Source organism: Lichenostomus cassidix, chromosome 12 (assembly GCF_008360975.1).
Source record: "Lichenostomus cassidix isolate B80296 chromosome 12, HeHo_3.0, whole genome shotgun sequence".
NCBI lineage: Eukaryota > Metazoa > Chordata > Aves > Passeriformes > Meliphagidae > Lichenostomus > Lichenostomus cassidix.
In genome coordinates this window covers 11,852,187-11,874,809 of record NC_139493.1, presented here as the reverse complement: position 1 = coordinate 11,874,809, position 22,623 = coordinate 11,852,187, and the positions used below count along the sequence as shown (strand labels likewise).

Sequence of the window (22,623 nt, the reverse complement as noted above, 5' to 3'; positions counted from 1 at the left end):
GGGAAAACCCAAACAAACCAAATATACCCATCATCTAAGTCACATAACTTCCAAAGAGAAAAAAAAAAAAATCAAAGTCTTTATTTTTGTTTAAAAAAATACGTATTTGCAGTCATGTGCTAGTTATCATAGTTGTTACCAGTTGACATGGTTCCAAGAAATTATACAGTGCTCCAGTTAAATATTTAAGATAATTTAGGGTATGAATGGCCACTTAATTTCTGGATTAGAAATGCTTTTCACCAGGGGGTGCAAAAAAAATTTGCAAGTTAGCAATTAATGCTGAAGTGGTATAGTTTAAGTAACATAATAGATACATTAAACTTTTGGTCATGAGTAATTGTATACAAAACATAACAGTATTAAAATACATTATTTTCATAAAAATAACGTGACGCTTTATATCTAAATAAGACATTTTTAGAAAGATGGTATGAAGTATTTGTTATACAAAAGCATATTCTCATAGCAGGATTATGTCATAAGTTTTAAAAAATTCTATCCAAGCACTTAAAAGCAGAGTGGTTTTTTTCAGTAACTGTGATCCACTTGACATATAAAAGTATATGCTGTGTGTACACTATGGCATTATGTTTACTCTACTTGAAACTGGTCAAAGTACAACACTGCATGTGGAGCAGCTGAGTTCTTATATACCACTGAAACTCGTTCAAGAAGATTAAAACATCCCATTCTTGCTGCTTAATATGCAAGAGGAAATTATTCTTTATGCATGTCTGCTATATGCACATACTGAGAATAATTTCATGCTACAATTTTTTTTGCCAGTCTGACCTGTCCAGAGGCTTATTTCAACTGAAGCCAACATCTTTTCCCTCCAGCCTCATTACCTCCTCAAACACCTGACTGGTTTAAGCCAAAAATAATAAAGTTAAAAATTATAACAGGAGCTAACTGGTATGATCTCCAACTGAAACAGATTGTGCATCAGCTAACTCTACCAAAACCCCTGATTTCAAAATCCCTATTAGAACACCACAGTGTTTATTTCCTGTGATGAACGCTGCATACTTACATTTACACTAGTGATCCACTCAAAATCCTGGGATGTCAGCAGTTTAAAACCACAAATTAGGATATAATTACTTTATTTAAGGCGTGTAAGAGCACCCTAATTAACCGACGTTGAGACTTCCCTTCAGGAAATTTTTGTCAGCTGCCTTCTCTTCTTTAAAGATGCTAAATTAGTATCACTTTGGAAAGATGGTAAAATGGAGAAATGTAGAAAGAACCGATCTGATCATTTCACTTGTTCCTGAAACAGTTTTGAAAGCCATGATTTACCAGTAAAATTCCTCAACTACCAGGTATTCTGGCCAAGTCACCCAATATGTCAGTTGGACTTATCACTAGCTAAAAACTAAAAGAAAAAAAGAAAGAAAAACCAATCAGATACTACATCAACAGGACAGTACAGAATCAAGATTGCTTACCCCTGAGTAGGATTGGGTATAGCAGCACCAATTGGAAAACATTCTGCAATGCCAGCACTGCACTGTAGTCCTATACTGTGGCACAGCTTCATATGTCCACAGATTATTCTTTAAGAGCACTTATTTCAAACAATATTAGACACAAAAATCCCTTTAGTTGCATTGGTATTTAAGTGGAAAAAACAGTGAAAATTGTATAGTGGGCTATACTTTTAGTACAGTCCATTTGTAGTGTTAATGTACTGTTTAGAGCTGTCCAAACTTGGTAAGCCACTGTCTTCTGTGAGACTACTTGCCTTTCGGTTTTCTGCACCAAAAAAACCCAGTAGAAATCATGTTGTGCCAGTTTTGAGCAAGATGTCCTGTAAGTCATCTGGCAGTGCCAGTATAATATCATTGATGTGTGTCTGCAGCTTTTTCAGTGTGTCAGTTTTCACAGGAAGATGTTCTCTGTCAGCCTGCAACTGCAAAGGTACCAGAAAACATGATTTCTACTAAAAATGCAGGTTTACGTGAAGAAATATCAAAATCATATATTAGAAAATCTGGAAAATGAATTCCTGATTTGCTGGCTGAGTAGGAATTTGGACAACAGCAGGTTTCCTCAGCAACCACACAACAGCGAGAGCAACACTGATTTGGACTTTTAGTAATAGCAAGAAAATTTGGTTTTCTTCTTCCCTGGGAATTCAGATCAGTCACAGAGTTCCAACTAGTTAAAAAAAACCCCAGCAATACAATACTCCCAACATAGCCAGATGATGTTGGGAAACCAAATCACTTTTCAGGCATGGCTGAAATTAACTGTTTTTGTTTTAAAAGCCTGAATGAACAACTGACTCTCTAAACTACCTAGATCATGAAGAGTATTTATGTACTTGCAAAAACAACTATATAATGCTTTTATGTAGCTAAATCACGTTCAATTCATTTACTTACCAGTTTATTTTTTAGCTTTAAGACAAGATCCACTGTTTCTACCTCAGTATGCTTCTGACTCCAGAAAACCAAGTTCTAAAATAAAAAAAATTAAGCATTGAAATATTTATGGTTAGATACGTAATTTTCAAAAGTAGTCAATCTATACATGATGCTCAGAAGAGGTATTTTCCTTATTCCCATGCCATTTGCTAACCTCATTTTACACATGCACTGTCTTTACTGTGAACTGCAAAATCTGCTTTATTTGCATGTTTGCCCAGTACTTTGCATAACAGCAAACTTGCACACAAACACAATACAAATAAATTAATGGGGAAAAAAATCTTGCCAAACAGGCTTAGTTTGAAAAAAAAAAAATCTACAATGCAAAATGCCAGTGAATGATTACCAAATCAGAACTGCCAGCACAATACAATATTAAAGTAGTTCAAGGCAGTGCTTACTGTTTCTAGGGCATTAAAGGAGATCACAGTTGATAACTAGTAAGATACAATCAAGAGAATTTTCTTAGGGAAGTTCTGTTTCCCTACCCCCTTACAACTCACCTATGAAAGACATTTGTTCATGTACAAAGATACCTTTCTTTGTGGATCAAAAGAAGAAACAATAAAGGAGCAGAATTGGTAATAAATTTGTAACACATTTCCTTTTCTTTGATTAAGCTAATGTCAAATGCAGTTGGATAGAGTCTAAGTTGTATAACTGACCTGCAAATTATTTGGGCTGCTCTATTTGAACAATCTGCTTGGATTTGCTACATTGTGTTGTTTGGGAATTGACTAGGCAAGGGATAAAAACAAATGGTTTTTGAAAAATAACCACAGCAATTTTGTTTTCTTGTTTGTTTTAAAGCTGTGATGTTGCCTTACTTTGGTTTTTTTCTTCCTATTCCCTCTCTAGTTGTACAATGTCTTCTCTTGCAATTCCTTTCTCTATCAGTTGTTCCAGCTCACACTATATTGATACCCACTTTGGCTTCTTAATTAGGGGATGGATCTTACAACATAGGAGTATTTTTGTGGTATTTTGTTATATATAAACAGAGTTCACTTCTCAGCTTTCAATTACTGTGGATCAGTTGTAGGCTTATTTACTAAACACATCTAATTAACTGTCAATTCGAATGTCAAATTTGCCGAATTTGTACCTTTAAAGCTACAAACTATATCACAACGAAAATACTTTGTCAAGGATGCCAAGAATGGAAGCTGAATAGAATAACAGTATCAAATAAGAGGAAAAAGATTTTTTTGGGAGTGGGTGTGTGTTTTTAACTTTAAAATACACAGCAAAACAAAAAGTACTAAAGGTATGTTTTACAAACCATTGTTATGTTAACAGTTGTTTGACAGTTGTTATGACAAGGGAACTGTATTTGATATTGTTCTCGCTGTGATAGTTCTAGTTCGTACTTGTTTAACAAATCATGTTTCACTAAATCAGAATTCACAAAACTGTCAACAATTCCACGTTCAGCCTATGAAAACAGGAGTAAAACTGACTTGTGGGAGGATATATTTTTATTACAAGATGATAAATATAATCGTAAGTACACATTTTTCTAACCTCATTACAGAGTGCTTCTAAATGAAGGGCCTCTAACTTCTGTGTCATTTCTTTCTGCCGGCTCCTAAACCAACCATCAAAGTTTGGCGATTTCAAAAAATGCCTGGTAAAACACCAAAGAAAAATACATTTTATATTTTAAGTGCAATTTGGTAACAGTGTTCTCTGCATCACCAAATGTAATTATATTTGAGATTGAAGAAGATATTAGGATCATTTCTCTATTTACCTTCAAAAAGATGTAATATTCTGAAGTAGAGATTAACAAGTACTTCTATTAATTAAGACAAGGATTGAGAAAATAATCTAAAGAACATGTGTCTGTAACACAACAAAGATTAGGAAATTTTAGGGGAAAAAAAATAAAAATCAAGGCTCAGTTTGAAATAGCCCGATTTTTATCTTTGTGTTTGATTGGAAGGAGGAATTGGGCTAGAACCAGAAATAAAACCATTAATAACATTAATCTACAGAAACCTGTAATGTTAGCAGAGAAACAGATTAAAAAAGTATACTTAGCACTATCAATTTCTATTAAAGCATAAATTCTAAAAGAAAGTCTTATTCAAATTAATCCTGATTGTAAGTTTGCTTAAGAAAAAACAAAATTAACATTACTGATCTGTCTTAATTTACATATTTTTTATGCTGTTGAAAGAAATTACCTGTAAAGTCCTATCCAATCTCCCTTTAAACCTGAGGTGAGCTGTGGTCCTGCTTTTTCCAGTGTCTTCATGAAATCATCTTGGCTGAACTGCCTCAGCTGTGGTGGACTCTATAGGAAAAAAAATAAATTAGCAGACCTTAACTTCTCTGATCACCCATTTCCAGCTCATTCGAATTATACTTCCTTACCTTCCAGGGTGATATGCATTTCTGCAAAGGCATTAGGCTTGCCACATAACGTTCCTAGGGAAAGGAAAAGGAAAGGTTGTTTGCATAACCAGTATTAAAGATACACAGTCCACGTGTGTGTTTACTTATTGCTTGTGACCGCAGCATTTTCTCTTCTCAGTGTTAGCACAGGGTGGGGTTGTGCATATTTACCACATGAGAAGACAAGAAGGAGCTTATCTTACACAGATCCAACTGCAGAACTTTAAGCCAATAAAGTTCAAGAAGGACTTGAAGCAAAGAGAGACAGGAAGCAAACGTACACATGGAATATCTATATCCTGAACTTCAGCCCATGGTACACAATCTCTCTTTCCTTTGGAAACAGTCCACAGGTACCTTCATATCGTGGGTGATTCCAAACAGGAACCACACTTTGTGTCAAGTGTTTGGAAGAGATTTTCTGAGTTCCTCACCCAAACATTAGAGTTGGAACTAACCCACAGAGCACTGTGTGAGCTGTGGCCATCTCTGCTTTAGCAAGGCTTGGCACAGGCATGGCCAGAGCCCCAAGGTGACCAAGGCACAGGGAGTGGAGCCACTGCCAAGTGTCAGGTGTGACAGAAGGAGGCAGCAGTGCCTCACCAGCTGGACCCAGTATTGATTCCAGGGGTACACTGGATAGCTATGGGACTTAGGGTAACTCCAGGAAAACTACTCCTTATTACTTATGCAAGAACCCCATTAGTCTAAGAACTCACTAATGGAATAATGAAACTTTCTGTCAATTCCAAGAAATACCGCCGAAGTATCACACTCTGTGCTTCTGTAGGACGTTTCTGTTGTATTCCCTTAAAAAAAAAAACAAACCAAAACACAGTCAGTCCATTACTCCAAAGTATGTAGGTTGTTGTAGTGGGTTTACTTTTCATGAACATTTATTGCAGTGTTTCTGTATTCATTTGCCATAAGCCCACACACAGCACCTCCTACCCTGAACCAGGAAAGGAAAGCAATACCATCAAGCTCTTTTGTACAGATACTTGTCTTTGCAATTTCTGGGTTTTTTTATTTTCATGTAAAGAAACTCAAAGAAAGAAATGTCTCTATAAACAAGTGTTTACAAATCAGTTAAACTCTGGAAGATCTGATTCTTGTACACCTCATATGTGAGACTTTTAGACCAAAGAGATCAGTGCAGGTGGCAGAGGACGGAAAACCTCAACAGATGAACAGATAAATGCCTTTAATCCTCTAAATTATTAAGCTAACTTATTCAGTCCTACCATTCACATATTGTCATAGAAGCTGCTAACAAGGCAGCAGTCCTTCTACAATGAGGGTGAATATCCATCTATTTTGTTATGAACTGGGGCCAGAACCAGAATCAAGTTTCATTTCAATTACACGAAGTGCAGCCTTAAATGAAAACACTGTACAACAGTACACAAAATACACAAACCAGTTTCCATTAAAAGTGACCTACACCATTACCTTTTGCAACTGTTTAACAATTTCTTCATCTTTGTTCAAGTATGGCTTGTAAGAGGTATAAACACCTAAAGAAAAAAAGGAGCATATAGCCAAAGGAGCAACAGTGCATGCCTTTTAAAAATTAAAATGCTGGAAATTGAACTCTGAAGTTATTACCAGGTTTAGAGTCCAAAGTTTTTAGGTTCTTCAGTTTTTTCACTTTCACCTGCTTTGGAACTTCACCTGCCAAAACACATAAAGCCACCTTACTTGAAGAATATCTAATATTGTAAGAAACATTAGAAACTTTGACAAGAATCCACGTATATATCCAGAAACATCCAGCAAACACATGAATAAAAGGAAATAGACTTTTCACTTCACTTAAGGATTCCTTGTTGAAAAGATAAAAAACACAAAACCACAAATACCTGAAAACCAACAAGAACACAAATAAGCAAAAAATGAACCAAAAAACCCCACAAATAAACAAAAGCAGCCAAAGGATGACTCCTGAATCCAAGAAGCCAAATAAACATACAGATATATAGCAGTGAAGAATTGTTTTCTTAATTTCGTATTTTTACTTCATCTCCCTTTGTTCCCCTAAGTGTAACTACTTATGGAAAAAAATCTTTGGTACCTTGGCAAAACTAAAAATTTTATAGAAGAAAATAAAACAGTAGCCATGGATTAAGTGTTGCAAGAAAATGAATTTAAGTCTCCTTTGTCATGGGCCGTACTAAGGGCTTTTGTTTAATTTTTCCAGTTTATCCTGCTCCAACCAGAAGACTCTAAACCCTGTTAACAGTCTTGCAGCCTCAGCAGAACCTTCCTCCTAAATCTGTTTGGATGCTCGACTTCAGAAACAATAACAGTTAAAATGCTATTGAAATTGCAGACTGGGGGGAAAATAAAAAAAAAAACCCAACAAAAATAATCAGAAGCCCTCTCTTGGTCCCTAAAGAAATAAAATATAAATTTTTAAAAACAGATCAAACAGATACATCTCTACAACTTCCTGACTAAGCATTTCCCATAGCTACATCAAAACCAGAATTTCATACTTGAAACTATGTATCAGTTTTGAAGGCCACTTGTTTATATGGCTTTTCAGAGTTTAATTAAGATTCTATATTCCAAACCTTAACTACACAGCAGCAAAGTAACTCTTCCCCACACTACCCTAAGCCCCCACAGGTATTCTGACCATAGAGAGACATGGTATTCTAAAGTAAAGCAAAAGCCTGCCTAATTACATTGAACACAGTGCATCATCCTTAAATAATTCAGTGTATTCAGAAGTTAAAATTAACTTTTACAAAAATTAATTTTACATTGTTTTATCTTAATTGCGTATTTATGCATTCCCACTGTCAGAACAGCATCATGAATCTGTCACAGCAAATAGCTACATTCAGAAATTTCATACAGTAATTACAGTGGTGCAGTATTTTACTACAGGCTGGCAACTGACATGTTATCCAAAGATTACATGAAAATTCTACTCAATCATGTAAGGAAATCATCCAGACTGAACAATTAATAATTACTGGAATATTGCCAGATTAGAAATACATTATCAAAATATTGTCAACAACGTTTTGTATTATTATAACATTCAAACTAAGCTTTCACTTAGGTCTTATGTTCTGTGTTGGCTGTGACTGATTTATTACATTCTACTCAGACAAAAATTAACATCAGTAATGTGTTAGATCTCACTTTAATACCTTATTGGTAGAGATAAAAAAACAGGACTCTGTGAAGGGTAGAACATTACTGCTAATGAGTATTACTACCTTTTGCATTTCTATTATTCATATACTAGATTTGAAAAGAGAAGCCATAGAGCAGTTAAGGGTCTAATTTCACTTGACAGATTTACATCCATGAGAATTTAGTCAGTAGTAAACTAAATTAATGGAACATAATTACATACATTCATAAATAAGCACACAACTAGATCCTGTCACATAGTATTGTAAAAGATATTCTTACTTTACCTGGAAGTTTGATATCTCCAATTCGGATAATATGAGGCCAATGCTGAAGTGTTTTAGCAAAAAATGGATTTGTCACCCCTAGAATGACAGATGGCCTAGAAAAATAATGACAATGTTTAAAATATGACAGCAAGAGTTTCTGCCTTAGCAAATACAAAAGGTCAACTTAAATTCTTAAATTTTTTTTCCTTTGGTATTTAAGAGTTACATTTTAAATTGCACATGAGAGCACAAATGTTTATCAAAGTTTTAAAGTTTTAGAAAATAAGACAGAGGCATCTTAAAGTACAAATGACAGTGAAGAACAAAAATGACATCATCTGCTTAAACACTTGGCTAAATTCTGCCCATCTGCAATGGTGAGTACAGGGCATTATCTGTTATTGGAGTTTTGTGACATGTTGTTTTTTTCATTTTAACGAGCAGAAATCTGACCCATATTTGAAAGACAAATTGCTACTTTTTAAGGTTTGATTACAACAAACTCTTTAGTACTCGAATGTGCATGTCATTAAGAAAATGAGACACTCAATAACCCACTTGCTTTAAGCAGCAGTTATCAAGTGATTCAGCACAAGCACATTAACAGCACTGTGCCCCAGCTCACAACCTGCCAGATTTTTCTGTCTGCTCCATGCTTGGCATTTGGCTTGGGGGTGCACAGGGACACCCAAGGAACAAGAGGCAGTAAGAGCACAGTGCTGCTGCTACAGCACAGGCCTGCAGAATTTGGGATTTAGAGCACTGCTATGATGAGACATGAACATATTTTTCAGTAGAGTGGTTGCCATACATTTTACAGTCAAACATCAGCTAAGGAGTATAGCAACAAGTTTCACTGAAACTGCCATCTTAAAAATAGGTTATCAGCATTTTGTCAGATTGGTCTTCAAGATCCCCAAATTTAACACTTTCTGTACACTGTCCTTAAGTTTCCCTGCTCCCCTCTTACTAAGGTAATAAAATACACAGAATTGGCATCATGTGGATTCTTCACCTTCTTAGAGCCACTGCTTTTAAAACCTATTTCCAATCTTTGCAACTTTTTGCTTTCCATAAGAAACTCAGAGCAATTTCAGCTCTATTTCAAATACTAACTTACATAGTGACCAACCTTTTTATTTTGCTACAGAGGAGTGGATGCAGTTTTGAAACATGGGTTACTAAAGTTTAACCAAATTCTTCCTGGAATTATTTTTAGAAACTAAATTACATGCTGCATAACCATTCCCATGGAACACAATATAAAACATATTGCCTATGTTTATGTGTTTTTCCACTGCTCTATCTCTGGCAATACAGCCATTGAGAGGAAAACTACAGTAAAAACACCAACAAAGCAAACAAAAAATCCAAACCAACAACCTCTGCCTGTTCTGACATTACAAGAAATTTATCTATTAAAAGATCAGTGCATCTAACAAATGCACTCCATTCCCAAATCAAGCTGCATTTAAGTAACTTACATTAATAAATATTGGAGATGTATACTCTCAAAATAAGAGCAGGATTTAAAAAAAATAAAGGGGAAAAATGTGTTCTTAAAGCAGTTTCAAACATCACCGGTTTTGGACATTCACACTCTTAAAAAAATAAGCTTAATTTCTGAATTATTTACATAATAAATAACATAAGAAATTTAGTGAAGATATATTTGATTTTTAAATTGTCTCAACTAGGACACTAACTGACTTAGCTTTACAAAACAGCTGTACAGATGTTGAATTCTACAAGTCACTTTCTTTAGCAGTTAATTAAAATGAAAACAATTACAGCAGAATTTCCCAAGGAGCTACTCTGCAGCTGGTGTTGCACAGACAAACGCTCATGGAAAAGCAAGAACTTTTCTTGGTTTCACAATTGCAGCTTTATTTATTCTGTAGAGAAGTATCCTATGAAGCTCAAGCCTAGTTTAAGTATGGCATTGTTTCATAATTTCTTTTTCCTATCTAACTGGAGTGAAAACTTAAATCAGCTAATTACTGCACTCTGCAAGATAAATCTTATTAACAAAAGAGTCTAAACCTAATTCTCTAATAACAGAAATTCAGAATAGCTACAACAGTACTTTAACACAAAGTTTTGGTTCCCAGTGGCTTTGAGCAACATCTTCCCCAGAGAGCTTGATTTACTCACGGGGCTTGTGTGCGAGTTGTATATTCTTTGAATTCGCTGTCGTGGATGGTGAAGTATGGCCTGAAATCACTGCAGTACTTCAGTGGTGAAATACAGCTGTAAGGTACAGAGAGGATGAGCTTGGTTTACGTATTCAGTGCAAACCTTCATGAAAGACACAAGCAACTTTAAAATCTGTAATTTGTAATCACACTCAGACCAAGCAAAGGTCCACTCAGCTGGAATCTTACACTGACTTCCTTAGCAATTCATTAGGAAGCTCTACTACACTTACCTAACAAGGGCCAACACAGTTTCTGAAGACTCTGATGGTGAAGGTGCCATCACAACAAGTGGTTCTCCCAGCAGCACCAACTCCCAAAGCATCTGAATGTGAAAGAACACCGGACAGAAACACCTAAAAACAGATTGAGGTATTTTAATACATTTGACATCAGAAAATACATATTTCTTCTGGTTAATAAAGGGATAAAAAGGAAGTTTGCAGTTGTATTTTAACAGTAATTTGAAAACCATAAAATACTCTTGTAAAATGGAACATTTAATGAACTTGCTTATTTATTGCAATTTCAGCCTGCATATAAAACTGTATTTTAGCAAACTTTACAGAAAAAGAATATTAAAACCAACACTGGTAAGTGTTAGCTTGCAAGCCATGAGATGTGTTATGGAACTACCAGAAATCTTTGACATGTGGAAGTTCACAACTAGAAATCAATCAGTCCAAACTCCTACCTGAAAAGATCTACTTCATGAACAGTCGGTAAAGCCATGGAGATCTGAGCATCTGCCTAAAAGACATCGCAATGCTTGGTTTTTAGTCATCAGAACACCTAGGTATTAAATGAAATGGTTTCCCTTAAATGCTTACAGACAGTAGACAGTATATACCCTAATTATTTATGTACTGCTGCAACATATAGTACGTTACTTGCACAACTATTTGTGTTCTAAGAGCAAGATTTCCCCCAAGACACACACACACACACACACACCACTTACAGGCATGTAACTTTCAGTCCAGAAAAGATATAAAATACTAAAGCTGTTTCATACAACTGCATGTGAAAGCACAAATAGATTTGGTTTGTATCCATCTTGTATGGCGAAAAACTTAATTCTGGATTCATCCTCAAAAAAAACCCCCAAACCATCCAGACATTGAAGGGATTCAGGTTAGTAACTCTGTCAGCCAACTATCTTCTTCCAGGACCTGGATATCTCTCCCTGCTTAGGATAACTGTGTTAGAATATCCATTTTATGAAGAATCCAATTTGGGACTCCTCCATTCCAAGTTTCATAGACCGTGGATTTCGTTATTGTCAAAGTATATGATGATTTGCTACCAATCTTTTCTAACAAGTTAAAAGTACAAGAATGAAAGATCTCTAGCTTTGTCTGGGGTTATATACAATATCAGTATCTAATCTCTACCTGGTGCATATTCTGTACTATCGGTGTTGTTCCAGGCTTGTCACGATATGTTGGAATCCGCAACTTGGAAAGAAAAAGAAAGATTTATTTTCCCTTGTATTGAATCCAGCAGACACTTAAAATGCTGACTAAGAGACAATTTGTAATACTTAAACAGTATATACTACAGCATGATGCTTATTTACCCTACAGAACTTCCACCTACAGAACTTCCAGTTGCAAATTGAATACTAGAATATGAAAATAATACTCCAGCTAAAAAGAGACTATTGCTAAAATCAGTCAAAACTGTTACTGTAATTTCAATAAAAATACCTCTAAGTGTTGGAAAGAATGACCCGAAATAAGGTCTTGGGGTTTTAAGAGGGCACAAAATTACTTTTAGAAAAAATCCTCTCCTAAAACATCAAGATGTCCTGGTGAGGCAGACTCCAAATAGTCTGAACGTAAGTATACTTCTCTGGCCTCACAGTTTGCACCTGTAAGTCTTGAGTACTACAAATGTAATCACACTGGAAGCTGGTATGTACAAATGGATGTTAGTTACACACAACACTTAAAACTGCCCAAACAGTGTAAAAAACCAGGGACAGTATCACTGGGCAGTAATTGTGGCATTATTCAGTTTAGGAATGCAATTTCAGCTCTCACAGGTAGGAATTATTGATGAGATAAATGCAGGCAATACCCAAACAAGACATATCTGACACTTCTCACCACCCAGCACCCAGAACTGCTTCATTATATTTCTGCTTTCAGAACAGCCTCAGAAACTTCTTTCTCTCCCTGGTGATGCACATGCCTTGCCATAAACTTTAGAGTATCTGCTGAGAATGTACTTCTGGCTTTAACCTCTGATTTCATCAAATCCATTAAATTGCATTTAATATGAAAATATTACGACTCCCACAGGCACAGATAAACTGTTACAGAAAGTTCTTAACCACTGTTTAAACTCTACAGTTCCTCCCTGTGCACTAGATACAACTTCTTTAATAGCTTTCTTCAGACATATTTCACTTCCATTCAAAATTATAAACAACACAAGCAATTATCTCTGGTGTGTGGGCCAAAAAAGATTTTTACTTATCAGCTTTCAGGAACAAGAATGATTTTCGTCAATATATTTAATTTGCTTGACTGGAACTTAATTCTCAGTATTTTCAAGTGCTACTTTATGTTTGATTTGACTAATATAATTAGCACTCGTCTTCTAGAATGCAAATTCCAGAGGGATAATATAGACACTGCAGTTAGTAGTTGTACTGAAACATCACTTTCTAGTACCTACAAAAATTAAACATTAACCTAAGCACCATAAAAGATCCTTCCCTCCTCCCCCCAATCAAAGAACCTAATCAAGATTTCCCAGACCTTCACTCTGAGTGCAGCAAACATCTACTCCTGTTAGGAAGAATAATGAAACAAGGCAGTGAGGATGTGTACAATAAAAAGTGGGGAAAACACCTCAGACAAGATGAAGTGCAGGAGTACCTACTTTCATTATAACACCCATAATAGGCAACTGCAGAACTTTCCCTGGAACTGGTGGTGGCCAACGATCAACATCACTACAAACTGAAAGAAAAATACAAGAGTTTCTATAAGCTATAAACCATGACCAGAGTCACCTCTGTGCACATTGCAACTTTAAATTACTGCTAATAGTCCACAGCAGTTCTACTTGTCTCTTGATGACACTAAACAAGTTTTACAGCCTTTTACACACTCTTTATGTATTATCCCATTAGAACTATAAAGTTTTTCATTTCAAGGAAACAGTATCCTCTGGTCTTCCATTTTTTGTAGAAATGAGACTTACAATTAGTTGAAGAAATGTTATCTGAGAAACCATGAAAGTACATATTAAAAACACTTTGAAAAGAACACCTACATTTATGTACATTGGCTACTGCAGACCAATAAACACCAGCAGTTAAGGAAAAAGCTGGTTTCTAGCTTGGCTAGAAAGTTTTCCAGCATTTTCCTGTAAACCATTATGAATATGTAATTCTCATAATTTCTGCAGAGCTTATTTTGCTCATAATACAACCTCTCAAGGAAATAGGTGATTGGAAAATACAATTCCTTCATGGTTTACACAAAATGTTGCTCAGTGAAAGCACAAAGACGTGAAAGTTGTATGGAGTAGGCACAGTACACAGAACAGAGCTTTTCCAGGCAAAGAGCAAATAACTTTTCTATTTGTCCTTCTCCAGCTCTTTCAGCCCTGCAGTAAGGCTGAGGCACCTCTTACCAGTGCTGGCTCTGTTGCTTTTTCCATTTGGTCAAAAAACAAACAAATCACACACACAAAAAAACCAAACCTCAAGCAAGATGACATTTGTACAGTTGCTTAGCAAAAGTTGTCAGACTGCCCAAAAGGGCTAGGGTGGTGAGGAGTGCAAACTAAGGATTGCCATCAGCTCGTTGTGCTCAACAGCTGGTCCTGAAACACACACAACCCTAGATGTGTTTCAGGAGGGACCTCCAACTCTCCCAGGGAGGATCCAGAATTTGATTAGCTCTATTCAATGATCTAGAAGTCAAGCCAGTTTGCTAAAATTTCAACTCCCTACCCTGCAAGAAGACAAAACTACAAACTAGATCATGACTGTGTTGTTCATTTATCCAGAAGAAGTATGTGATAGTGTAAGAGCTCCTCCAGAACAACATTATAGGACCACTACCTGCTTCCAGGAAAGCTTCACTTTTTTCAAAATATTCTGGTGCTATTTGCTTAAGCATGGTACGAAAGAGATGGACATAAGGCAGCTTGCTGATGAGGACCAGCGACTGGAATAAAGAGTAACAAAACAGAAACAGAATTTCAGGTTAACACTTCCCCTCAGTTCTACTGCACCTGTTACCCTCAGACAACACCAGCTGAGACTTTTCTCACACATGCAAGCCAACCACACATCTGTCTACAGGCAAACTGCAAACAACTCCCAAAACTTCCCAATATTTTGTTTTTAAACACAGACACAAAACTATCTCTTCTGACAGTAGAGCTGGAACATACCATAGCTGATGTAAAATTAGACCAATTTACCACAAATTAACAACTAATTTAGTTAGAGAGCAAGACACTTTTCCTGTTCCTCTGCAGTCACTGAAAAATAATTAATTTCCAAATGAATATTTTCCTAAAAGAACTGAAATTACCTTCTGGAAATAGCCTCTTTTTAATGATTTGTCTCGAACTTGTCTGAAATACACATAGCCATAGTAATATGCTGAATCTTTCTGCAAAAGAAAGGAAATAACTCAATACAACCACCTGATAGTGCCCTCCTTTCTGAAGCATTCAACGTACAGTTTAAAAGCCTATTTCCCTGCAAGCTGCAAAGTTGATTAGATACAATAAACTAGAAGGATTACTGTGTTTATTGGCATTACCCTTTTTTCAGTAAGTACTTCAAAGAGAAAACATCAGTGTGTGGAAACAGCTGTGCTTTCTGGCTTTACTATTTTTATATCTACATTTTCCTGACACACTGTGAAACCAAAAATAGAAATAATTTCTTGAGGAATAAATCAACATCTATAATCCTGCGAAGTAGCACTAAAAAGATTTAAGCAGTTAAAAACCTTAAAGCCCTGACTTGTAGAGATAAACCTCGGCTTTTAATGTATTAGTTTTACAAAAGATTCTTGGAATATTAAGGAAATGCTCTCACATTTCAAAGACATCAGCTTCATCCTTCCTACAAGTAGAAATTCAAGTATTTGCCACATAAACAGAACTTAATTGAGTTTGAGAATCAAACTATTGAGAAACAAAATATTGAGAGGCCTCAATATTCCCCATGGACATGATAAGAACAACTTTTTGGCTACTGCCTCATTTAGGAAACGGCTCCATCTTCAAAAAGTGAAGGGTGGAACTGAGAGCAACAGTTCAAGTAGCTCAGATTTTTTTTTTTTAATGAAGTTATAAAGCACTTTACATTTCCACAATAGTAATGGTTCTTACAATTTGATCTACAGGTTTCTAGTCAATAACAAAGTAGACCTGTTCTTCAATTTAATCCCTTGTGGTCTGAAATCCATACTAATAAAACTTGAAGAATAGTTAATGAAACTAAGTATTATCACAATCATAATAACATGCTACAACAAACATTTTCTGAGCTTTGACTTTCAGGACATCCAGTTCAGAGATTTCTCTTTTCAAACGTTATATTTAAAGGTGAAGACCCACACATTAACATTACCCAAAAGAAATTTGACTTCATTTTTTCTTATTTCCAACCTTTAAGTAAACTGGTAGATCTCTATCCAACTGGTCCAGAAAGCAACAGAATGAGACCTTCCTTCCAGGAGACCGTCGGAACCTAAAACAAAATTGTGTGTCTCCAAGACAACCTACATGGGGGAAGAGATAAACAACAGACAGTATTCTGAGTTTGAGCCTTGTTTATAGCCAAAGAGGTATCAGTGTTTTGCTTCATTTATCTTGCATTGCTATTCTGACCATTTCTATATTTATAATTTTATACGTGAACAGTTTGGCATCTTTAGTAACAGTAAATATACTGTCTACAACAAGGAAACAAAAGTCACTGCCTTACAATGACTATCATGTCCTCAAACAGGTCAACTAATGGCTGTTCTCCTGCTGGTATTACTCATTTCACTGGTCTGCCTGGATAGTTTTGATCATCTTAACCATGTCATTTCTGTGCTAAATAGCTGCACTTTTCCTCTTTTTTTGACACCAAAGAGTTCATACAGAAGTCACACTGTAGGAGTGCATTATGCTGATCTGTAACTCCACAGGCAGGTCTAGGATTCATCATTTTGAAAGCTGTAAAGCTAATTGCTGAAAACTGAGTGAAATTGAGTAGGACTTCCCAGTGATATCCCCAAGGAGTGAAGTTTTCCTTCATTTCTATCAAAACGAATTTCTTAAAAATGTAACTAATCCTTCAGGGAACTACTTGCCAGACTTGAAAGTTCAATTTCATTTTCTCTTTCAATCACACACATTCTGCTACAGCAAGCACAGACAGCCCAATCCCTCAGTCTGAGTCCCTGGCTGTGCAGATTAACACTGACACACTCAAAGCACCCAGGTATGAGTCTTAGCACCCCTTGAAGCTGCAGTCAGAAACCCTCAATGCAACAAGACAGAACCAAAAGCAGCAAAACATTGCATGATGGCACAACTATCCAATTCAAACAGGTAGTGAAAGCAAGTGCTCTGCAATACAGATTGAATAGTAACAAGAAAATCCACATCACCAATGTTATACCAATAACACAGCACTAGATATTTGCTTCAACTTTTCAGAGGTAGTTCACTTCATCCAAAGAAAAATACCCCACAAACTATTACAAAAACCTACACACAGAAGATCTAAAAGTAAATTACCCTTAATCATTAATATGTTGAAATACAGTTCAGAATATGATGTCTTCTTATTTAACAAGCTCTTCCAGAAAAGGTTGGTAAATGTATATTCTTTCTTCAACTACCCATGCAGAGAAGGTAAAAGCATTATTATAAAGATAACTGTACTGGAAAACAGCTTAAAACCACAAAAACTGTTACGATCTAGCAGCTGATTAAATCAGTTTTCTCCTCTAAATTCATAGCCACAAGTATTGGAATAATATCTCTTTGTAGTTGTGAAAGAAAAAAGTTGAATTAACCTTTTAAGCCATGAAAATTTAAGGAAGACTGACCTCTAATCTAGCTACAAGCTAATAACTTCCTTCACTGCTATCTTACATAAAGTTTTTCTTCTTATGTTAAGGCCTACAATGAAAAAATAAATCCTTACATATAGGATACACTTCCAGTTCATTCATGGAAGGCAGCTTTTACACAGGTAATCCCCTCTACATTATTTGAAACTTAAACTTACCAAGAATAATCAAGAACCAACAGTTCTTAATAATAACATTATAAAAAGTGGGATTTTTATCCTGCTGAAATTAAAACCTCCTTACATATACCTATTCTGCCTAAAGCAACTTTACTACACTCTTACTTGAAAAAATACGCTAAAAAATTAAGAAAGCAACCTTTGTCCCTAAACACATGATTTTGTACCTTCAAGACACTTTTTAAAGACAGAAGATATTACTCTCATTGTTAGTGGTTATAAATTAGAAGACACAGTTTAGTAATCTTTGCTTTCAATAGCAGAAAGAAGCTCTACCTCTATTTACAAACAGAACAGCAAGAACAGAGAAAATATCTTAATTCTAACAACATTAAGACAAAGGAGAAAAACTAGCCAAAATATTCTGTAAAATCATATAAGAGAGAGGTCACACACATTAAAAGCACACATCTGCATCATCCCCTGTCAGAGCTGTTACACTGCAGAGCATCCAAAAGCACAGTCAGTGCAGTTACAGGCACAAGGCTGGTACTTCAGGCTTTGACTTCTGTATAGAAATAAACGTAAAAGGAAGTCTCTGTACTTCTGCCATATCTTTTTGCAGGTGGTCCAACCCATCAACACATGCCCCAATTTCTCTTTGGCAGCAGAAGAGCAGAAGTTTAGATTCAAGAGCAATTTAACAAGCAGGACCACACACAGCCACAGACACAGCAAGAATGGAGAAGACAGCCGAGGTTTTCCCTTCACAACTGTTCTTTCTAACTGCTTTTGAATTAAAAGTTAGTTTCCCTGACATGAACTTAGAAAATATACATTTAGTCCTTTATGAGAAGAGGGTTCCATATCCTTCCATTTGCTTTATTAAATCCTTCAAATTCCATGCCTACTCTCCTCTCTACAGTGGCAACACTATTATTTTGTTTAAAGAGCAAGATTAAGATGTTCATTATTCACTTGCCAAGTATTCTGAAGCATCTGCACAAATGTCATCTGGAAGGTCTTACACACTTACATAAACTGAAGGAGAATCCTCAGACCTTACTGCAATGCAGACAGTTGCAGTTTTATATTTAACCTAAGGTGCAACATTTCTGTATTGCCATATTAATTAAGATACATAAATACATATTTGATCTAAAGCCCAGAATATATCCTATCAAATTCTATCTTTTTAAACTGAGTTCAGTCCAACAACAGACAACTACAGAGTGAAGGAAGCACTTACCCGAATTAGAATCTGGAAAAGACAAATAGCAAATATTGGTTTTCTAAAGGGTGGGGAAAAGAAAAGAGAGCTGTTATAATTCCTGAGATATAACAGATTTATGTATTTCCTAAACTAAAACCCAATGATATATAGCACCCATAGCTTACCTCTTTATCCGTGAGTTTGGAATGTGGAGGATATATTACCTACAGGAAAAAAACCAGTATTATTTTATTTGAAAATAAATTCAGTATAAGCAGTAAGTTTCCATTAAATATTTTAACAATACAACCCTCAAATACCTGCCTAGCTTTAGGACATTTTCAACTGTAAGCTATTAATAACATGTCTCAGTTCTTATCTTTATATGCTTTTAAGCTTTCTTGATCACCTATCTTTATAAGGTATTTTGGATGCCACTTAGAGACCATACACATACATTTAAAAATGTGTATTCAGAGTGTACATTCAAAGTACTTGAAATTTTTGCTGCAAAAGGTCTCAAAGGAGAGCAAGATTACATCTTATAGATTTAACTTGTATATACAAAATGCAGTAGGTGATTACATTTAAAGCAAACACACATTATTGTCTGAAATCTGTTGCAATGCAAAGTTAGGTTGGAGTAACCAAAATTCAACCACAAAACATCCTCTATATTAATACTAACTCCTGGAAGACGAATGCTGGTGCCAAACAACAACTGTGAAAAGTCAAGGAATACACTCAAAGTCATGGCTTTTTGCACTTACTGAAAAAAAGATAGATGACGTAATAAGATTTTACAACACAGAAATCAAAAATGATGCAACACAACATAAGATGCAGAAGACCCATTACTGGAAAAACAAAAAGAGGATGTACAGAATCAGTGATTATGCAAGTACATGAGAACAGAATATACAGGACAGGACAAACCTGAGACACTTAAATTTCAGCTAAAAAGGTAATCAAAAAACCCCACAACCCACTCCAAAACGATTGAAATGGGTGGCTAGCTTGTAACCTAATGAAATTTGTCATAAATTCCAGGATTATGTTTCAAAGAAGGTTTCAGGGCTTCCAAAGATGGGACCTAGTCCTAGAGCAGAAGTTCAATGTAGGAACAGTAGCTTCATGCAGAGTCCTCATATTACCATAGAGCTAACATCTTGTTATCTCATTTAACCTTGTTCTACAAAATGTAAGTAAATTCATCTCCTGATAATACAACACTATCCTACTCCACAGAAAACAACAAATATACCCACTGGCTACTCTCTGACTAAGCACCTTTCTGTCCCTCGGCAATAAAGTCTCCAGTGCATTTTTTTTCCCCCCTCAGTCTCTTATCAAATGATGTCCAGCTCTAAGACATTAGTGCAACTAAAGCTGAAAGCAGACACATGAGTGGAACACCTGCATTTTGCAGGTAGTAAACCCATCACCATCTCTTTTCTAACTTATTATTTTCCTTTGCTATCTTATGCTAAGCAGTACGTTAAATGTAACTCATTCAGTAACTGAATGATGCTGAAATTATCCACATCTCATCAGAAGATAGGCATACAGACTTGAATTCATACTCCTCCTCCTCCTCACTAGCAGGTGTTTCTTCCCAGAATTCTTATATAAACTGAAAACTAATTATTCTCCCTGCAGCTACATACAGGAAAAAAAAAAGCCCAGGCCTGAGTTCTGTAGACATATTAAGTTTCGTTCTGTGCACTCAGTCAATTAAATTAACGTGACTGTCAACAGAGGAATCTGTAGCCAGGACAGAGGCTGTGCTTCCCTCAGCCACTGAGCACAGCAGCTGCCTAAGTCACAGGTTATACAGAAATGCTTCTTTGTTGTTAACACCACCTTGTAACATCAAGGGAAGAGAACTCAGATCATTAGCACAGCATGCTGGGGTTTTATTTGCATTTCTCTGTGGTCAACAGTTATTTATTTTATGTTTTATAATAGCTGGATTGGTTGAATTTCAGGCCAGTCAGCCACGCATTTATGCTGGCACCCCTTTGGGGCAAGAGAAAGAAAAAGACACTTTCCCTGCAGACCAAGAGTTTGCTGTGCAGTCACATGGTGAATAGGGTGAAACAGGATGTGAAACTGATCCGAACGATAATTCTTTCTGCATTTCCCAGCACCGTGAGCTTCCTGAGCACTCCCAAAGCAGTGCCACAGCTGTCCCCAGCAGTGCACCCCCAAAGCAGTGCCACAGCTGTCCCTGCAGTGCACCCCCAAAGCAGTGCCACAGCTGTCCCTGCCTGTAGCACAGCAGGCACAGCTGGAGTCGCAGCCGTAGCTGTGGCACTGCCACGGCGGGCATCCAGCTCGTGCTGAAGGAAAACGCTTCAAACCTGTAGAGAACCTTTTCGCACACCTCAGAGACCTGGAGAACGCTGTTAATTATGAACACCGCTCACATTTTCCTTATTATTACACTCTTTAACACCTAGATGCCATGGAAGTCAGCGCTATCCGTGTGCAAAGAAAGCCAGTGATGCACTTCATACAAAATCTCGACAAGAGATACAAACCATTTTCTAAAGCCCACTGACAGCACAAGCAGCACCATGACAAGAGCTGCCCGAAACCGAGCAGCCTCAGCCGGCACAGCCCAGCCGGTTCCCCAGGGCGCTGCCCCGGGGTTCCGCACAATCCCGTTTCCTCAAGCTCAGCCGAGGTTCCCCTGCCACTGTGCAACAGCGGGGCCAGAGGAAGCGCCCGATTCCGGCGGGGCTCCGCCGCAGCCCGCAGGCCGAGCGGTGCCCCCCGCCCGCCGCCGCACGTACCTCCACGGCCTGGCCCAGCTCCAGGTCGAAGCCCACCACACACACGCAGTGCAGCCAGGCCGAGAAGCGGTCCCAGGGCAGCAGCGACAGGCACTGCTCAGGACTCTCCGGCTCCCCCAGGGCCGCATCCTCCGCGGCCGCCCCGGCGCCTCCCGGCCCCAGCTCCGGCTCCGGCTCCGGGCCGCGCTCCCGCCGCGACATGGCCCCGACCCCGGCCCGCCACGCGCGCCCACGTGACCCGCCTGGCCCCGCCCACCCCAGGGGCCGCCCGGAGCGGGCGGGGCCGAGCGGGCAGCGAGGGGAGACCGAACCATTGCTGCGGACGGGGGCCGAGCAGGCAGCGAGGGGAGGCCAAACCATTGCCGCGGGGAGCGGGGGGCCGGAGCGGCGGCAGGGAGGGAGCGCCCCCCCGCGGGCCGCCGGGGAAGGGCGGCGGTGCGGCACGGCGCGGCCCCTCCGGACGGCACGGCACGGCCCGGCCCGGCCCGGCACGGCACGGCACGGCACGGCACGGCACGGCACGGCACAGCACGGCGCTCCCCGGTGCGGCACACACCGCACCCGCTCCGCCAGCCCAGCCCTGCCGTGCCCGGCGCGGTGCTCCTCAGGGCAGCTCTGCAGGCAGTGCATCAGCCGGCTTGCTTCCTCTCTTTGCCGTGTCAGTGAAAGCACCTGCCCGGGGACGAGCCGCCAAGTGACGAACAGTCGGCTCTCCAGCGTGTCCCGTGGAACGCTGAGCAGCGCTCCGCAGGGAGATGGAAATAACCCCCTGGCTGATGGCGGGATAACTTGGCCCTCACAGGAAACTGGGATAATAAAAAAAGCATCCAAATCTCTTAAACCCTCCTTTAGTCCCTTAGCCAAAGCCCAAGCTCTTTATTTAATAATGTAAGAGCTTTCAAATATTATTTTAGCACAGTCCACCAGCT

The 22,623-nt window shown here is 38.0% G+C and overlaps 1 protein-coding gene across 1 annotated transcript; it reads right to left on the bottom strand.

The window, feature by feature from the left end:
• Positions 1–60: 60 nt before the first annotated feature.
• DENND6A (DENN domain containing 6A) lies at positions 61–21,946 on the bottom strand. The gene is made up of 20 exons (XM_085072685.1): positions 21,695–21,946; positions 19,082–19,120; positions 18,933–18,975; positions 16,105–16,217; positions 15,015–15,095; positions 14,537–14,642; positions 13,345–13,424; positions 11,847–11,909; positions 11,147–11,202; positions 10,686–10,808; positions 10,412–10,507; positions 8,276–8,370; positions 6,447–6,512; positions 6,291–6,355; positions 5,558–5,647; positions 4,818–4,871; positions 4,628–4,737; positions 3,963–4,065; positions 2,394–2,468; positions 61–1,918 (listed from the first exon to the last, which is right to left on the bottom strand). The coding sequence occupies exons 1-20, from the start codon at positions 21,893–21,895 to the stop codon at positions 1,787–1,789; spliced, it is 1,791 nt and encodes a 596-aa protein (XP_084928811.1). The 5' UTR covers positions 21,896–21,946; the 3' UTR covers positions 61–1,786.
• Positions 21,947–22,623: the final 677 nt, after the last annotated feature.

What these genes read in the sequence shown, in the direction of transcription:
- DENND6A (XM_085072685.1), bottom strand. Translation starts at nt 21,895, where the DNA reads ATGTCGCGGCGGGAGCGCGGCCCGGAGCCGGAGCCGGAGCTGGGGCCG. An exon ending in TGGAGATATCAAACTTCCAG is followed by an intron (nt 6,513 to 8,275) that starts GTAAAGTAAGAA and finishes GTGTTTTGGCAG; the next exon opens with GTGAAGTTCCAAAGCAGGTG. An exon ending in TAAAGCTAAAAAATAAACTG is followed by an intron (nt 1,919 to 2,393) that starts GTAAGTAAATGA and finishes GTACCTTTGCAG; the next exon opens with TTGCAGGCTGACAGAGAACA.